This window comes from Bombina bombina, chromosome 1 (genome assembly GCF_027579735.1).
Source record: "Bombina bombina isolate aBomBom1 chromosome 1, aBomBom1.pri, whole genome shotgun sequence".
Lineage (NCBI taxonomy): Eukaryota > Metazoa > Chordata > Amphibia > Anura > Bombinatoridae > Bombina > Bombina bombina.
The window spans coordinates 542,956,099-542,975,484 of record NC_069499.1 but is presented as its reverse complement, the minus strand read 5'-3'; the positions used below and the strand labels follow the sequence as shown (position 1 = coordinate 542,975,484).

Here is a 19,386-nt window from a genome sequence, read left to right as displayed (position 1 = left end):
TCACCCCTACTTCAGAGTGTTGTGAGGGTACATCAGATAAACCTCCCAAAGCTTCCTCATCTGTTCTCAAGACATAGGTATCACGCTTTTTAGGGAAAACTGGCAGTTTGGATAGGAAGGCCGCAAGGGAATTATCCATGACTGCCGCTAGTTGTTGCAATGTAATAGGTGCCAATGCACTAGAGGTACTAGGTATCGCTTGAGCGGGCGTAACTGGTGATGACACATGGGGAGAGGAAGGCGGACTATCCTCATTACCTTCAGTCAAAGAATCATCTAGGGCTATATTTTTACGTGACACAATATGATCTTTAAAGTGTATAGACACATTAGTGCACTTGGGACACATTTTGAGTGGGGGGTTCCACCATGGCTTCTGAACACATAGAGCAAGGCTTTTCCTTAGTGTCAGACATGTTTAACAGATTAGTATTATACACAAGCATGCTTGGAAAAACACTTTATCAAGTAAAAAACACAATTTGCAATAAATGGTACTGTGCCTTTAAAAAAATAAAAGCGCACACAATTTTACAAAACGGTGAAAAATGAACCAAATCTCTTGATTTTTACAGTATGTGCCTAATGCTTCGATATGATTGCACAGCAAGTTTCAGCCTGATTAACCCTTTAATGCCCAAACCGGAGCTGCCTAAAGCAAACAACCGGTTAATAAACTACAGCACTTTGTGGCCCTACCTTCCCTTAAGGATTGGATTTGAGAAAAGCAAGCCTCTAGAAGTCCTCAAGCAGTCTCTGGACCCATGTGAAGCAGCATGCCAAGAAATCTGTCAGAATAAACTGCGCAACTGAGGCGCGAAATTAGGCCCCCCTCCCACTCCACTCCGGAGCTGTGGGGCCTTCAGAGCCCAATTTAGGTGACTAAAAATAATGCCATGTGGAATAAAACCCTGAATAAACACCCCAAAAGTGCTTTAAAAGTGTCAATAATGAGTATTATGTGAATTAAAATAATCGATTGCCCTGCAAAAATGATAACCAGTCTATTGAGCCCTCTTAAATGAGCCTCTAGTTCTATACTAAGTCTCAGAACATGGCTTACCCTTCCCACATGGGGATTCTTGTCTGTCTTCTAGCATTATCTTGTCTTGACTAGAAAAAAAGATGACTGAAACATACCTCAAAGCAGTTAAGCCTGCAAACTGTTCCCCCCAACTGAAGTTTTCTGGTACTCCTCAGTCCTGTGTGGGAACAGCAATGGATTTTAGTTACAACATGCTAAAATCATTTTCCTCTCGGCAGAATCCTTCATCACATCTCTGCCAGAGAGTAAATAGCACAAACCGGTACTATTTAAAAATACTAAACTTTTGATTGAAGATATAAAACTACAAATCTAACACCACATTCACTTTACCCTCCCGTGGAGATGCCCTATCTGTTAGAGCGGCAAAGAGAATGACTGGGGGGCGGAGCTAGAGGGGGAGCTATATGGACAGCTCTGCTGTGTGCTCTCTTTGCCACTTCCTGTGGGGAATGAGAATATCCCACAAGTAAGGATGAATCCGTGGACTGGATACACCTTGCAAGAGAAAAGAGGCACGCATAAACGAGAAGCGCGCGCTAACCAGACTTGCGTACAACATTGCACATACATGTGCTAACCTGACAGACAAAACCTGGTGCGCAAATCTAACCTGTAACTCCTAGAAGGCTAAGGAATGTACGCTAACCTGACAAGTGTAATCTGACATGCGGGGAAAATGGCCAAAGAGGGCTTGCATGTAAACTGTTGGTCTCCAGATGAAATGAAAAAATCATTCTCACATTCTTAGTAGCTTCTATATGAATGGACCTTTGTCATTTTAAGAATGAGTGCAGAATTGAACAACAACAAGCTTACAAGAAATAACTACATTCTTTAAATTGAAAAATGAATAAAATAAAATACAAATTTGTCCTCAAAACTACAAAAAAATAATCACACTCATCTGCTATGTAATCCTCCTTTTCTCATATTTTGAGTCTTGTTCCTATCAGGTCGATATCCAGATACGATCTTTGATAATATACTGTAAAAGTTTGACATTTATAACAGTACTTACAGGTGTTGGCATGTTTTGTATAATGCATTGTAGAAAACGTCATGATGAAAGCTATGTAACATATTGACCACTAGATGGAGTATGTGACACTATAATACTACAGTATATGCAATGCTCAATATGAGTAGTGATAAAACATGTCACTGTGTAATGATTGGAACAATGCATGCACCTACTGTGAACTTGGAGTTGGTATCACTATTATCATTATATTTATTTAGAACATGGCAACCTATTTATCAGCACTATGAGATTAGGTACATGATAACACGAAGAATAAACAAAGTCAGTTACGTGAACAAAGGACACTGACTGTAAATTGCCATATGATGTGCAGCACATTTAGGGAAGGTGAGCAGCACAGCTGGGCTTATGAGCTTACATGGTAAAAGAAGCATATGCGGATCAGGTGAGAGAGAAGGAAAGAGAAAATCAGAGAAAACAGAATTTATGTTTACCTGATAAATTTCTTTCTCCTACGGTGTATCCGGTCCACGGCTTCATCCTTACTTGTGGGATATTCTCAATCCCTACAGGAAGTGGCAAAGAGAGCACACAGCAGAGCTGTCTATATAGCTCCCCTCAGGCTCCGCCCCCCAGTCATTCGACCGACGGTTAGGAGAAAAAGGAGAACCATAGGGTGCAGTGGTGACTGTAGTTTACAAAAATAAAATTTAAACCTGACCAAATGCCAGGGTGGGCTGTGGACCGGATACACCGTAGGAGAAAGAAATTTATCAGGTAAACATAAATTCTGTTTTCTCCTACATTGGTGTATCCGGTCCATGGCTTCATCCTTACTTGTGGGAACCAATACCAAAGCTTTAGGACACGGATGAAGGGAGGGAACAAGTCAGGTAACCTAAACGGAAGGCACCACTGCTTGTAAAACCTTTCTCCCAAAAATAGCCTCCGAAGAAGCAAAAGTATCGAATTTGTAAAATTTGGCAAATGTATGCAAGTCGATGCCTTACAGATCTGTTCAACAGAAGCCTCATTCTTGAAAGCCCATGTGGAAGCCACAGCTCTAGTAGAGTGAGCTGTAATTCGTTCAGGAGGCTGCCTTCCAGCAGTCTCATAGGCCAACCGGATGATGCTTTTCAGCCAGAAAGATAGAGAGGTCGCAGACGCCTTTTGACCTCTCCTCTTGCCAGAATAGACGACAAACAGGGACGATGTTTGTCTGAAGTCTTTAGTTGCTTTTAGATAAAACTTCAAAGCACGAACCACATCAAGATTGTGTAATAGACGTTCCTTGTTAGAAACTGGATTAGAACACAGAGAAGGAACAACTATTTCCTGGTTAATATTCTTATTGGAAACCACTTTTGGAAGAAAACCAGGCTTGGTACGTAAAACGACCTTATCTGTATGAAACACCAGATAGGGTGAATTACACTGCAAAGTAGACAATTCAGAAACTCTTCTAGCAGAAGAAATAGCAACCAAAAACAAAACTTTCCAAGATAGTAACTTAATATCTATGGAATGTAGAGGTTCAAACGGAACCCCTTGAAGAACTGAAAGAACTAAATTTAGACTCCATGAAGGAGCCACAGGTCTGTAGACAGGCTTGATTCTGACTAAAGCCTGTACGAACGCCTGAACATCTGGCACGGCTGCCAGACGCTTGTGCAACAAAATAGACAGAGCAGATATCTGTCCTTTTAGGGAACTAGATGACAGACCTTTCTCCAATCCTTCTTGGAGAAAAGATAGAATCCTTGGAATCCTAATCTTACTCCATGAGTAACCCTTGGATTCGCACCAGCAAAGATATTTCCGCCATATCTTATGGTAAATTTTCCTGGTGACAGGCTTTCTACCCTGAATCAGAGTATCTATAACTGATTCCGAAAACCCACGCTTAGCTAGAATCAAGCATTCAATCTCCAAGCAGTCAGTTGCAGAGAAACTAGGTTTGGATGTTGGAATGGACCTTGGATTAGAAGGTCCTGCCTCAAAGGTAGCTTCCATGGTGGAACTGATGACATATTCACCAAGTCTGCATACCAAGTCCTGCGTGGCCACGCAGGAGCTATTAGGATTACCGAAGCCTTCTCCTGTTTGATCCTGGCTACCAGCCGGGGGAGAAGAGGAAACGGTGGAAAGACATAAGCTAGATTGAACGACCAAGGCGCCACTAAGGCATCTACCAATGTCGCCTTGGGATCCCTGGACCTGGACCCGTAATGTGGAACTTTGGAGTTCTGACGTGATGCCATCAGATCCAGGTCTGGAAGGCCCCATAGTTGAGTTAACTGGGCAAAAACCTCCGGGTGAAGTTCCCACTCCCCCGGATGGAAAGTCTGATGACTTAGATAATCCGCCTCCCAGTTGTCCACTCCTGGGATGTGAATTGCTGATAGATGGCAGGAGTGATCCTCTGCCCATTTGATGATCTTGGATACCCTCCCTCATCGCCAGGGAACTCTTTGTTCCTCCCTGATGATTGATGTACGCTACAGTCGTCATGTTGTCCGACTGAAATCTGATGAATTTGGCCTCCGCTAGTTGAGGCCATGCCTGGAGCACATTGAATATCGCTCTCAATTCCAAAACGTTTATCGGGAGAAGAGATTCTTCCCGAGACCAAAGACCCTGAGCTTTCAGGGACTCCCAGACCGCACCCCAGCCTAAGAGGCTGGCGTCGGTCGTGACAATGATCCACTCTGGTCTGCGGAAACTCATTCCCTGAGACAGGTGATCCTGAGACAACCACCAGAGGAGTGAGTCTCTGGTTTTCTGGTCCATTTGTATTTGGGGAGACAAATCTGCATAATCCCCATTCCACTGTTTGAGCATGCACAGTTGTAGTGGTCTTAAATGAATTCGAGCAAAGGGAACCACGTCCATTGCTGCAACCATTAGTCCTATTACCTCCATGCACTGAGCTATGGAGGGTTGAGGAATGGATTGAAGAACTCGACAAGTGTTAAAAAGTTTTAACTTCCTGACCTCCGTCAGAAAGATCTTCATTTCTACCGAGTCTATTATTGTTCCCAGGAAGGGAACCCTTGTGAACGGGGACAGGGAACTCTTTTCTATGTTCACCTTCCACCCGTAAGACCTTAGAAAGGCTAGAACAATGTCCGTATGAGCCTTTGCTTTGTGAAAGGACGACGCTTGTATTAATATGTCGTCTAGGTAAGGTGCTACTGCAATGCCCCTTGGCCTTAGCACCGCTAGAAGGGACCCTAGCACCTTTGTGAAAATTCTGGGAGCAGTGGCCAATCCGAAGGGAAGAGCCACGAACTGGTAATGCTTGTCCAGAAAGGCGAACCTTAGGAACTGATGGTGATCTTTGTGGATAGGAATATGCAGGTACGCATCCTTTAAGTCCACGGTAGTCATATATTGACCCTCCTGGATCATTGGTAAAATTGTCCGAATGGTTTCCAATTTGAATGATGGAACTCTGAGGAATTTGTTTAGGATTTTTAAATCTAGAATTGGCCTGAAAGTTCCTTCCTTTTTGGGAACTACAAACAGGTTCGAGTAAAAACCCAGTCCTTGTTCTGCTGTTGGAACTGGGTGTATCACTCCCATTTTTAAAAGGTCTTCTATGCAATGTAAGAATGCCCATCTCTTTATCTTGATAGAAGAAATAAAAAACTACAACTAACACCACATAATCTTTACCACCCCCGTGGAGATGCTACTAGTTAGAGCGGCAAAGAGAATGACTGGGGGGGCGGAGCCTGAGGGGAGCTATATGGACAGCTCTGCTGTGTGCTCTCTTTGCCACTTCCTGTAGGGATTGAGAATATCCCACAAGTAAGGATGAAGCCGTGGACCGGATACACCAATGTAGGAGATATAGGTCATTATAGGTTTTAATATGGCGACAGATTAGTCAATTCCTCAGATTAGCCAAATCCGTCACTTCCGGTGTCATGGAATCAGCTGTGTGACCGCAAATTCCTTCACTACGGATGTGTGTCACCCCATTCTCCAGCACATCACCAATCACCACATTCCAATTGCCGCAAGTCTTTCAGAGCAGCCAAGCCTGACCAAACATCGACTCTGTGCGCATGCACTCCACCACAGAAGCTAATCTCGGGAACGAAACTGCTTGCTAACCACACATATATACAATGTACTGTAATTCCCTCATCTTCAATATTTTTTTTTCCCCTCTGTTTGGGTGGTTCAAGAGGGTGCCCCGCCGATTCTCTGGCATCCACCCCAAGTGAACCTTGGGGAATGAGGATGGGGGAATTACAGTGCATTATATATATGTTTAATGGGGTGACTCGATGAAGTGCATCCGCACTGAGAGAATTTGCAGTGAGACAGCTGATTCCACGTCACCGGAAGTGACAGAATTGGCTCATCTCAGGAGTTGGCTGATCTGCCAGGACACCTGAACGTGGGTGTCTATAGGGAATGGTTAAAACTCTTCAAGCTGGAGGTAAGGAATTAAAAGGACAGTCAACTCAAAAATGTGTATCGTTTAAAAAGATAGATAATCCCTTTATTAGCCATACCCCAGTTTTGCATAACATTGTTATATTAATATACTTTTAACCTCTGTGATTACCTTGATTCTAAGACTCTTTTGACAGCCTGCTGATCACATGACTATTTATTTATTATCTATTGACTTGCATTTTAGCCAATTAGTGCAGTGTCATTCACAACCCATGGACTTGAGCACAATGTTATCTATATGGCTCACATGAACTAGCATTGCTCTGTTGTGAAAAGCTAATAAAAAAGAATGTGATAAGAGGCTGTCTTTAGTGGCTTAGAAACAGGCAGAAATTTAGAGGTTTAAAGGTTATAAAGTATATTAATATAACAATGTTGGTTGTGCAAAGCTGGGGAATGGGTAGTAAAGGAGTTCTCTATCTTTTTAAACAATAACAATTTTGGTGTTGAATGTCCCTTTAAGCAAAAACATAATTTATGTAAGAACTTAACTGATAAATTCATTTCTTTCATATTGGCAAGAGTCCATGAGCTAGTGACGTATGGGATATACAATCCTACCAGGAGGGGCAAAGTTTCCCAAACCTCAAAATGCCTATAAATACACCCCTCACCACACCCACAATTCAGTATAACGAATAGCCAAGTAGTGGGATGATAAAATAAGGAGTAAAAAAAGCATACAAAAAGGAGGAACTAGAAATAAAATTGTGCTTTTTATACAAAAATCATAACCACCATAAAAAAGGTGGCCCTCATGAACTCTTGCCAATATGAAAGAAATGAATTTATCAGGCAAGTTCTTACATAGATTATGTTTTCTTTCATGTAATTGGCAAGAGTCCATGAACTAGTGACGTGTGGGAGACCACAGAAGAGTCAATAGAAAGGGAGGGATAAAATAAAAACAGCTATTTCCACTGAAAAAAATAAATCCACAAAAAAATAAGTCTTTCTTATAAATTTCACATAAATTTCAAGAAAAAAACTTAAATCATAAGCAGAAGAATCAAACTGAGACAGCTGCCTGAAGAACTTTTCTACCAAAGGCTGCTTCAGAATAAGCAAATACATAAAAATGATAAAATGTATGCAAAGAAGACCAAGTTGCTGCTTTGCAAATCAACCGAAGCTTCAGTCTTAAAAGCTCAAGAAGTGGTGACTGATCTAGTAGAATGAGCTGTAATTCTCTGAGGCGGAGACTGTCCCGCCTCTAAATAAGCCTTGTGAATCGAAAGCTTTAATCAAGATGCCAAAGAAATGGCAGAGGCTTTCTGACCTTTCCTAGGACCAGAAAAAACAACAAATAGACTAGAAGTCTTCCTGAAAGCTTTAGTAGCTTCAACATAATATTTAAAAAATCTTACAACATCCAAAGAATATAAAGATCTTTCAAGAGTATTCTTGGGATTAGGACATAAGGAAGGAACAACAATTTCCCCACTAATGTTGTTAGAAATCACAAACTTAGGAAAAAATCTAAACAAAGTCTGCAAAACAGCCTTATCCTGATGAAAAATCAGAAAATGAGACTCACAAGAGAGAGCAGACAATTCAGAAACTCTTCTAGCTGAAGAGATATCCAAAAGAAACAACACTTTCCAAGAAAGTAGTTTAATATCCAAAGAATGCATAGCCTCAAAAGGAGGAGCCTGCAAAGCCTTCAAAACCAAATTAAGACTCCAAGGAGGAGAAATTGATTTAATAACAGGCTTGATACGAACCAAAGGCTGAACAAAACAATGAATATCAGGAAATTTAGCAATTTTTCTATGAAATAAAACAAAAAGAGCAGAGATTTGTCTCTTCAAGGTACTTGCAGACAAACCTTTATCCAAACCATCCTGAAGAAACTTGAAAATTCTAGAAATCCTAAAAGAATGCCAAGAGAATTTATGAAAAAAAACAGCATGAAATATAGGTTTTCCAAACCCGATAATAAATCTTTCTTGAAACAGACTTACGAGCATGTAGTCTAGTATTAATTACTGAGTCAGAGAAACCTCTATGACTAAGTACTAAGCGTTTCATTTCCATACCTTCAAATTTAGCGATTTGAGATCCTGATGGAAAAACGGTCCTTGAGACAGAAGGTCCGGCCTTAAAGGAAGTGGCCAAGGTTGGCAACTGGACATCCGGACAAGATCTGCATACCAATACCTGTGAGGCCATACTGGTGCTATCAGAAACACATGCGATTGTTCCAATATGATCTTGGAGATCACCCTTAGAAGAAGAACTAGAGGCAGAAAAATGTAAGCAGGTAAAACCAAGGAACTGCTAACGCATCCACCATCTCCGCCTGAGGATCCCTGGACCTGGAAAGGTACCTGGGAAGCTTCTTGTTTAGATGAGAAGCCATGAGATCTATTTCGGGGAGACCCTACATCTGTACAATCTGACAAAATACATCTGGATGGAGAGACCACTCCCCTGGATGTAAAGACTAACGACTGAGATAATCCGCGTCCCAGTTGTCTACACCAGGGATATGTATCGCAGAAATTAGACAGGAATTGGATTCTGCCCAAGAAAGTATAAGAGATACTTCTTTCATCACTAAAGGACTGCAAACCTCCCCTTGATGATTGACATATGCCACAGTTGTGATATTGTCTGTCTGAAAACAAATTAATAATTTTCTCTTTAATAGCGGCCAGGCCTGAAGAGCCCCGAAAATAGCACAGAGTTCTAAAATATTGATTGGTAACCTTGCCTTTTGAGGATTCCAAACACCTTGTGCTGTCAGAGACCCCCAGACAGCTCCCCAACCTGTGAGACTTGCATCTGTTGAAAACACAGTCCAGGCAGGACAAATAAAAGAGGCCCCTTGCAGTCATGAGACCTAAAACTTCCATGCACATAACCACTGAATGGAATGATCGAGACTGAAAGTTTAGACAGGCAGAAACCAATTTTATTTGGCTCTTGTCTGTTAAAGACAGAGTCATGGACACTGAATCTATCTGGAAACCAAAAAAAGGTGACCCTTGTCTGCGGAATCAAGGAACTCTTTGGTAAATTGATCCTCCAACCATGTCTTTGAAGAAACAACACAAATTGATTTGTCTGAGATTCTGCTAAATGAAAAGATTGAGCCAATACCAAGATATCTTCCAAATAAGGAAACACTGCAATACCTTGCTCTCTGATTACAGATAGAAGGGCACTGAGAACCTTCAGAAGATTATTGGAGCTGTTGCTAGGCCAAATGGAAGAGCAACAAACTGGTAATGCTTGTCTAGAAAAGAGAATCTCAGAAACCGATATTGGTCTGGATGAACTGGAATATGAAGATACGCATCCTGTAAGTCTATTGAGGACATGTAATGACCTTGCAGAACAAAAGGCAGAATAGTCCTTATAGTCATCATCATGAAAGTTGGGACTCTTACAAAATGATTCAAAAACTTCAGATCCAGAACTGGTCTGAAAGAATTTTCCTTCTTCGGGATAATGAACAGATTTGAATAAAAACCCAGACCCTGTTCCAGAATTGGAACTGGTACAATTACTCCTGAAAGCTCTAGATCTGAAACACACTTCAGAAAAGCCTGAGCTTTCACAGGATTTGTTGGAATGTGAGAGAGAGAAAAAAATCTTCGAACAGGAGGTCTTATGCTGAAACATATTCGATACCCCTGAGAAACAATATTCTAAATCCAATAATTCTGAATGGAACCTGCCCAAATGTCTTGAAATAATTTCAATCTGCCCCCCCACCAGCAGAATTGGATCGAGGGCCGCACCTTCAAGCTAGCTTTGGTTTCTTTTAAGGCTTGGATTTATTCCAACTCAAGGATGGCTTCCAATTGGAGCCAGAGTCTTTAGGGGAAGGAGTGGTTTTCTGTTCTCTATTCTGACGAAAGGAACAAAACCCGATTAGAAGCTTTAAATTTGCTTTTAGACTTTTTATCTTGAGGCAAAAAAACTCCCTTCCCCCAGTAATAGTGGAAATAATAGAATCCAACTAGGAACTAAATAAATTATTACCCTGGAATGATTGAGATAGTAACCTAGATTTAGAAACCATGTCTGCATTCAATGATTTGAGCCATAAAGCTCTTCTAGCTAAAATAGCCAAAGAAATAGATTTAACATTAATCTTGATGATATCAAAAATAGCATCACAGATAAAATGATTAGCATGTTGAAGCAAATGAACAATGCTATGCAAATCAGAGTCATTTTCCCGTTGTGCTAAGATATCCAACCAAAAAGTTGATGCAGCTGCAAAATCATAGAAATGGCAGGTCTGAGCATATAGTCAGAATGCAAATAAGCTTTCCTTAGATAAGATTCAATCTTTCTATCTAAAGGATCCTTTAAAGAGGTACTATCTTCCATAGGAATAGTAGTACGTTTAGCAAGAATAGAAATAGCCCCATCAACCTTAGGGACTTTTTCCCAAAACTCTAATTTAGCCACTGGCAAATGAAACAAATTGTTAAAACTTTGAAGAAGGAATGTTGAAAATAATAAGCAATATCTGTAACTGTTTTTCCTGCAGTGCTTAGTGAGGTCTGAATGGGTTAATTTCTATGCAGGCATTGTTAGTCAGGAGGGGCCTGTCTTGCTTAAGGGCAATGTTTTATAGTAGCTAGTGTATGTCTCTTAATTTTTCTTCTAAATCTAATCCTTTTCTATCCTTGTATCTAAACATTCAATTCCCTTGTTGTCCTGGTAGGCCGAACATATGTGAGTATATGGATGGATGTATACCATAAATTAGTAAGCTTGTAGAATGATATGCTTTTTACACAGCTCTCTTTGTTAACATAAGAGCAGACATTAGTTCATCCCTGACCTTTGCCCTTTTTGATATACGGTCAGACAGTTAAACCAGCTACTTTGAGGGATAGAACTTAGTGAATGGAATTGTGTCTAAACTGTATTTTTTTACTTATGTTATAACCATATTTGGTGGAAACCCTTGCATTTTAGCCAGCCAATCATAAACTGTATTAGCCTAGATATGGAGTTCAGGAATGCCCTGCCTCCTGTATAAATGTTTGGGAAGGGAACTGACCCCCCCCAGAGAAAACTTTGTATTCATTCTTTCCTCACTGCAGTGTGTTTTTCAATAAACGAACCCTCTTTAACCTGTCGTGGTCTGAAGAGTTATTCAGTCCAGGGTGAATATCACCAACAGGAACAAAAGAAGAACCAGGCTTAGACCATTCCTGTGCAATCACATCAGAGATAGCATCAATAACAGGAAAAACCTCAGGAGTAGTCACAGGAGGTTTATAGATAGAATTTAAACGTTTACTGGTTTTAGTATTAAGAGGATCAGACTCCTCAATATCCAAAGTTATTAACACATCTTTTAACAAAGAACGAATATACTCAATCTTTAAAAGATAAGATGATTTATAAGTGTCAATGTCTGAAGTAGGATCTTCTGAGTCAGAGAGATCCTCATCAGTGGAGGATATATCAGTATGTTGCCGGTCATTACAAATTTCATCAGTATTATGAGAAGTTTTAAAAGACCTTTTACGTTTATTTGAAGGCGGTATAGCAGCCATAGCCTTCTGTATCACCTCAGCAATATAATTTTTCATATCAACAGGGATATCATGTACTTTAGATGTTGAAGGAACAACAGATACTGCACTAGCACTAATAGAAACCTTTTCTGCATGTAAAAGCTTATCATGACAACTGTTACATACTACAGCTGGAGATATAATCTCCACTATTTTACAACAGATACACTTAGCTTTGGTAGAACTGTGTTCAGGCAGCATAGTTCCTACAGCAGCTTCTGAGACAGGATCAGATTGAGACATCTTGTAAAATGTAAAAAATAAAAAAATAACATTAAACAGAAATATCTTATTTCCACATATAGCAGTTTCAGGAATGGGAAAAAATGCAAATGTTAACATTGGCAAAAAAAGCAAATAGCATAGCCCTCTGAGCATAAAGAAGGCAAGGAGCATATAGGAAGTGAGGTAAAATATATCTAAATTGTTTGTCGCACGACGCAAAAGAAAGTTGAGAACATTTTTAGCACCAACAAAAATCCGGAAATGATGCAACTCGCGTCATAACAAACACAATTTCGCGCCAAACAACCTAGCGTCAACTAAGACGCAGGAAATGACGAACTTGTGTCATGACAGATCCACATTCGCGCCCAAAAAAATTCTCGCACCAAGAATGACGCAAAAAATAACAGCATTTTGCGCCCTCACAAGCCTAATTTTACCAAAGAGAAAAAAAGTCAAATTGAAAAAAAAGACTATACCCCAGGTAAGACAAAACGAAACTGCTGGACTGCAAAGGGAAATACATATAGACCTGACACATGGCAAATATAAGTAAAATACATATATTTAAAACTTTATATTAATACATAAAGCGCCAAACCATAGCTGAGAGTGTCTTAAATAATGATACATACTTACCGAAAGACACCCATCCACATATAGCAGATAGCTAAACCAGTACTGAAAGCTATCAGAAGAGGTAATGGCATATAAGAGTATATCGTCAATCTGAAAAGGGAGGTAGCAGATGAATCCCTACGACCGATAACAGAGTACCCTTGAAAAGATTTCCCGCGAGAAAAACCATAAAATCAAATAGGCGATACTCTCTTCACATCCCACTGTAACTCAGAGGAATTGGGCTTCAGAATGCTTATCATAGAAGAAATTATAAAAATCAAGCACTTACTTCACCACCTCCATAGGAGGCAAAGTTTGTAAAACTGAATTCTGGGTGTGGTGAGGGGTGTATTTATAGGCATTTTGAGGTTTGGGAAACCTTGCCCCTCCTGGTAGGATTGTATATCCCATACGTCACTAGCTCATGGACTCTTGCCAATTACATGAAAGAAATAGATGCAGCTCTACAAAAGTCTTGTAGGTGGCAATGGGAGAAAGTAACAAGGGAAGAAGATCACATGCAGAGTGAAGCTTGATTAAGGTCATGTAGCACAAAAAGTTTTTTTTTTTTTTGTTTTTTAAATTGGTTAAATGATTGGACAAATAAAAAAAAAAAAGTGTTCTTGCAGTACATTTAATGGTGTGTACTTTCTCAGCCAATAAGCTGTAGGCTGTGTCAGTGTGATAGAGCCCTGCATCTTTAATAATGAAAAACAGTGAAAAAAGGTCTCTTTTGTGCATGATTGGTTGTTGTGTAACTAGTTACATTGTATGTGCATGGTTTGGAAAGTTATATACATGTATGAAGCACTGCATGCACTAAAAAGCCTATTTAGAATCTTCTTATACGAGAATGCCTTCTTTAATTTTTAATGACATTAAAGGGACAGTCAACACAAAATATTGATTTCCTTATTTCAATTTAGTGTTTCCTCTTATTTTAATCTACCTTTATCCCAGGCATATTGCATATGCAATTTTTTTTAAAACGTACTTACTTTGCAGCCTCCAGCTGATTTGAAATGACCCCCAGACACCTCCTCTTAGTGACATCACTCACAGCCAAGCTTCTGTTAAAAATAATTTAGTCTGTGTCGAGCAAGAGGTTTCATGCTCGTGCACAGTATTTTGCGCATGCCCACTGCATTTAAATCGTCTATGGGGCCATTTAAACACTGGAAATTTTTGTTTTGCTCATTTCTACCTTACACCTTGCAAAGCGGACTAATATATCACGTAACTGAATTAATATTCGGAGTACTACTTATCGCCTTAAATACAACAAAATTTACCTGGTAAACTGGATGAGCTGGAGCCTGACTTCATACTGGAACCAGATAAAGACGTCCAGTCATACGCTGCCTCTGTTCTCTTCAGGGCTTCTTGATAGTTAGTGTAAAGCTGCTTTCCATACTGCAAGGGAAACGGCGCATGAGCAGGTGTACAGTGAGTGAATAAAATGCCATTCAGTTGCAGCAGGGAGGTTCTGGGACCGTTCAGCAGAAAAGTACATATACTGAACACACTGAAATGCTCTTGCAGAACAGAAAGAGGAAATGAATATTTCAGTTTCTTTGGATTTCAAGGCTCAACCTTACATTTTTAAAATGAATCACTGTAAACAATGGAAAACAGACTATTTTCCTAAAGTTACATCTCTATTTCTTGCACTGGGTAACCTATAGCTATGATACAAGTAAAATCGTGTGGCACTACAAATGGTTACCTTGGCTATGCGGATCCCATTAACCCATTGATGCAGTGTTCGAACATCATCACAACATAAATACTTTATGTACTGGGACTTCTTTTGGATTTGTGGATGCTGCAGGACAGAACAATCATATTAGTAGTTTACTAAATAGTGTTTGTATTAAAGGGACACTTAAGTCAAAATTAAACTTTCATTACTCAGATAGAGCAATTTTAAACAACTTTCCAATTTACTTCCATTAACAAAATGTGCACAGTCGTTTTATATTTACACTTTTTGAGTCACCAGCTCCTACTGAGCATGTGCAAGACTTTACAGCATATACGTATATGCATTTGTGATTGGCTGATGGCTGTCACATGGAAATAGACATAACTTTAGAAATTTGTCTAAAAGAAATCTACTGCTCATTTGAAGTTTAGACTGGGTGCTATTGCATTGTATTTTTATTATGAAAATCTATATTTACTAGTCCTTTAACAATAAAATGTCATTTATAGAGAATTTTCTAATGCGCAGAGATTTTTGCTACAGGGATACCCTACTCACTTATGCAAACTGTTGTGAAATTCATATGTTTCCTGCGCGTAGAAAATCATATAAAGAAGACCATAGTTCATTTTCAGGAGCTGAATCACAAATCTCATTCAGTGGCTTATTCTTCAACTAAAAATGTTGCTACAGCACAGGACAGCTGGGTGAAAGTGGACAGTACACAGGAGGTCAGTTAGTAGCCTTTGTGAATCGTTGCCTCAATAATATGCTATAATAACTAGATTTCTTTACCTGTTACATAACTTAAAGAACCAGTAAACACAGTAAATTTGCATAATCAACAAATGCATGATAAAAAGACAATGCAATAGCACTTAGTCTGAACTTTAAATAAGAAATAGATTTTTTTTTCGGACATTTTTAAAAGTTATGTCTATTTTCACCCCCCTGTACCATGTGACAGCCATCAGCCAATCACAAATGCATATACGTACCAAGTGACAGCCATCAGCCAACCACAAATGCATATACGTTTATTCTGTGAATTCTTGCACAATCTCAGTAGGAGCTGTTGACTCAAAAAGTTTCAATACATAAAAAGACTGTGCAAATTTTGCTAATGGAAGTAAATCGGAAAGTTGTTTAAAATTGCATGCTCTATCTTAATAATTAAACTTTAATTTTAACTTGAGTGTTCCTTTAAAGTAGCTGTTAAAATGCTTTTACGGTGAGCTATAATTTCTATTTCAGCTTTCAGTTATATCACAAAACATTTCCTGTTGACTTCTTGAAAGTGATGGTAAACTCTCAACTTTATAAAACAGATCCGGAATGTTAGTGATATCTTAGATGGAGTTTAATTCCTCAGTTGTAAGTTGTGCTATAACTTACTTTTTAATGCAGATATGAAACTCAAGTTCCCTGTGTTCCGCCACCCACTTCAAAAGTATTTTTTTCTGTAAGCTAAAGGTTTAAACTTTTCTCCAATCAGCGGTCTACCCTTTAGGTGCCTTTTGTTGTAGCTGCAGCACTGATTGGAGAACAATTCAAACCGTTAGCTCACAGAAAAAAATACTTTTAAAGTGGGCGGCGGATAGCGTTGAATTTGAACTTCATATCTACATTAAAAAATAAGTTATAGCACAATTTCATTACAACCGATGAATTAAACTCCATCTAAAATGTCACTAACATTCCAGATCTGTTTTTGTAATGGGGAGAGATTACCATCACTTTAAATATCTTTAATATATTTAATTTGCACTGAAATTAAAAATGTAACCACTAGATGGCACTACAAGCACAGAAACTGACTCAGCATTTTGTGATTAGCAGTTAAACCAAGAGATGTGTTCAAAACTGCATCCTATGTAAACAATACCAGATTAAAAAATGTAAATATACTAAAAAAAAAATCCCTGCCCCAAACAGACAGCTGTTGCTGCCAAAACATCAAATGTTCTTCCAGTGCAGCTTAAGTTCCTTCCGAAGTTCTGCAGATTCACATCTCTCAGAAGGGAAGCCTTACCTTTAATACAAGACAATAGTCTGTGGGCGCTTTGTATTTACTGCGATAATCCTGCCCATAGTAAACATTGACGTGATCCAGTTGAAGAAAACAGACAAGGTCTCTTGATGCCTAAATATAAAGAAAATTAAATGTTACATGCAGCTTTAAGATATTAAGCTTCATCATTTGCAGTAATTTCATATATTCAGTGATATCACAGTAAGAGACGTCATAGGAAGAAATATCACATGAAGTAAACCAATATGCCAAAACTGAATTTTAAAAATGTTAAGGAATAAAAAGAATTCCTTTACTTTAGAACTTCCTACTAGTAAACAGTCTGCCTCAATAGTCAAAATATATTAGTGTCTAATTTAAACAAATAATACATGTGCACATATTTTTACTATTAATAGGGATGCATCGATACAGATACTAGTATCGGTGATGATACTGAGCATTTGCGCAAGTACTTGTACTCGTGCAAAATGCTTCGATACCTAAACCGATACTGTCTGTGAGAGCTTCACAGTCTGTTTAAACGGACAAGAGGTTCACTGCTTCAGTACTGCGCCTGTCTTTCTCTAGATGTTAGGATAGACCTGAGCACAATGTTTAATGCAGACACTTTTCATTACTTACGCTCAGGAGTGTCAGTTCTCAGCAGCGCCATTTCTATCTGTTCTGTAGCAGTGCCCGGGTTATCAGTGCTTCCCGCCACAGGACAGTTTTCGGTGCGGGCTCCGCTCATTTTCCTTATTTTGATGCTTGAGCAAACGAAGGTATATGATAGCTTCAGGAGGGGGTGGGAGCGACAGAATATTCGAATCTCGTGTTATAACGGTAATCTCCTGCCCTTTACTAATGCTAAGGAAGTTACGGGAGCCGCCTGGCTACATTTATTTTTGGGGAATATAATGTCTGTGTCACACTCCCTCATATTTGGGTGTTCAGCGAGTGGTTGTTTATGTGTGCGCATCGTACATAGATATTTTGAACTCTCATGCTTTACTACTTATAGCTGCGCAATAGAGTATGCTTTCTCTCCTACAAATGTTACATTTATCAGCGGTGATTGTTGTACTTGTTTTCTGCACTATTGGAGTGTAAAGTGCATTATACAAGAGATTAGTTTGTATACTAGTCTATTATTCTTTACTACTGTACAATACTTTTGCCTATCTGTAGGCAACAGACATATATTGTATTTAGGCGCTTGCACCTTTTGATTTAGGGTGCATTCTACAATGAGAATAGTTTATCTATTATTCAATTACTTATTATTACAGGGCAATACTTTTGCCTAAACATCTGAGGATTCTGCCGCAACACACTTATTGTAATTTAGGTGTTTACTCCATTAGATTCAAAGTGCACTCTACAACGAGAATAATTTGTTCTACTAACTTTTTTTTTTTTTATAAGGTTATGCAATATGAAAAATAAAAATGGGACTGAAACAAGTTTGTTGCAATACTGAATGTGTGAAATAAACAGAACAGCACCACCTACTGGTCAACCTGAATAACACATATGCCTCAATACTAAGAATTAAGGTAGTGTATAGCAGTGTTTTTCAACTAGTGTGCCGTGAGAGATCCTCAGGTGTGCCACGGCAGACTGACAACAGTGTGACATTTTTTTAAACTTTGCTTGTTTTTTACTCCCAGTGCAGGGGTAGTTTGTAGGAGGCATGGCATAACAGCACAATACATACAGTGTGTGTGTGTTTGTGTGTATGTGTATATATATATATGCTGTATTAGGCTACAATGTGTGATTTTTTTTAACATTTTGGGATGGTGGTGTGCCACAGGATTTTTTAATGTAAAAAAGTGTGCCACGGCAAAAAAAAGGTTAAAAATCACTGGTGTATAGTACTAACTCTGTATGTGTACGTGTGTGTCTGGGAGAACTATGCATTTAAATAAAAAATACAAAAAGGGACTTTTTGAAAAGAAATAGTAACCCCCCCCCCCACAAAAAAAACCCCCACATAAGTAATTTATAAGAAAAAATATGTATTTGCAATAAAAGGGTTCCTTTAAAAGGTAATAAAAATTTTTTTTAAAACTAACTGGTCGCTTGAAATAGTTTTGCCTGAAAGGAGAGCACACAGCATGCTCCAGGCGCTACTCTCACAACGCTCAAAAATAGACTGCTCTTAGTGAACTAATAAACAGCAGTTTATTTTTTTTTTTTAAAAACTTGTACGTCCCTTTATATTTTAGCTATGTTGGCAATTTTTTTCCCCTTGTTATATAGAGTGTCTGATGCACCTCAGAATGTTATATCCATAGTCCACAGAAGTAATGAGAAATATCTTGACTTTATTGTAACTTCAATTTGGCACCCTATGCATGCGACGTTTTGAGACTGCAAGATTAAGAGCTTGTCTTGAAACGTCGCATGCATATTTTGCCAAGTTGAAGTTACAATAAAGTCAAGATATTTCTCATTACATTAGTGCTGTGGATATAATATTTAGGGTATTGGCAGATGCCCTGTCTACATCAGCACAACAGTTCCCAAGGACAAGCTGCTGTTGCGCAGAATGTTAGTTTGCGTATATAAAATGTAATGACAAAGCACTTCTGAACTCACCTTTGCTTTCCCTTTTGCAACATAATAAATACCAGAAGCTCGCAGAAGGAAGTATCGCTTCTTCCATGACTTTTTCCCATCATCCTTCAGCCAAAGAACCCCCTCAATTTCTGGCACAGTTACAGAACTACCACAAAAACATTCCTGCGGATACAAGAAATT

General features: G+C 39.0%; 1 protein-coding gene across 3 annotated transcripts in view; it reads right to left on the bottom strand.

Moving 5' to 3' along the window:
* The window catches only part of RAPH1 (Ras association (RalGDS/AF-6) and pleckstrin homology domains 1), a 389,631-nt gene that overhangs the window by 23,341 nt on the left and 346,904 nt on the right, over window positions 1–19,386 (bottom strand). For all 3 annotated transcript variants that reach the window (XM_053698663.1, XM_053698661.1, XM_053698662.1), the window contains 4 exons: window positions 19,225–19,368; window positions 16,639–16,749; window positions 14,628–14,726; window positions 14,194–14,314 (listed from right to left, as the gene is read on the bottom strand). In XM_053698663.1, coding sequence (XP_053554638.1) covers window positions 14,194–14,314; window positions 14,628–14,726; window positions 16,639–16,749; window positions 19,225–19,368 — 475 coding nt within the window. The remainder of the gene's footprint in view (window positions 1–14,193; window positions 14,315–14,627; window positions 14,727–16,638; window positions 16,750–19,224; window positions 19,369–19,386) is intronic.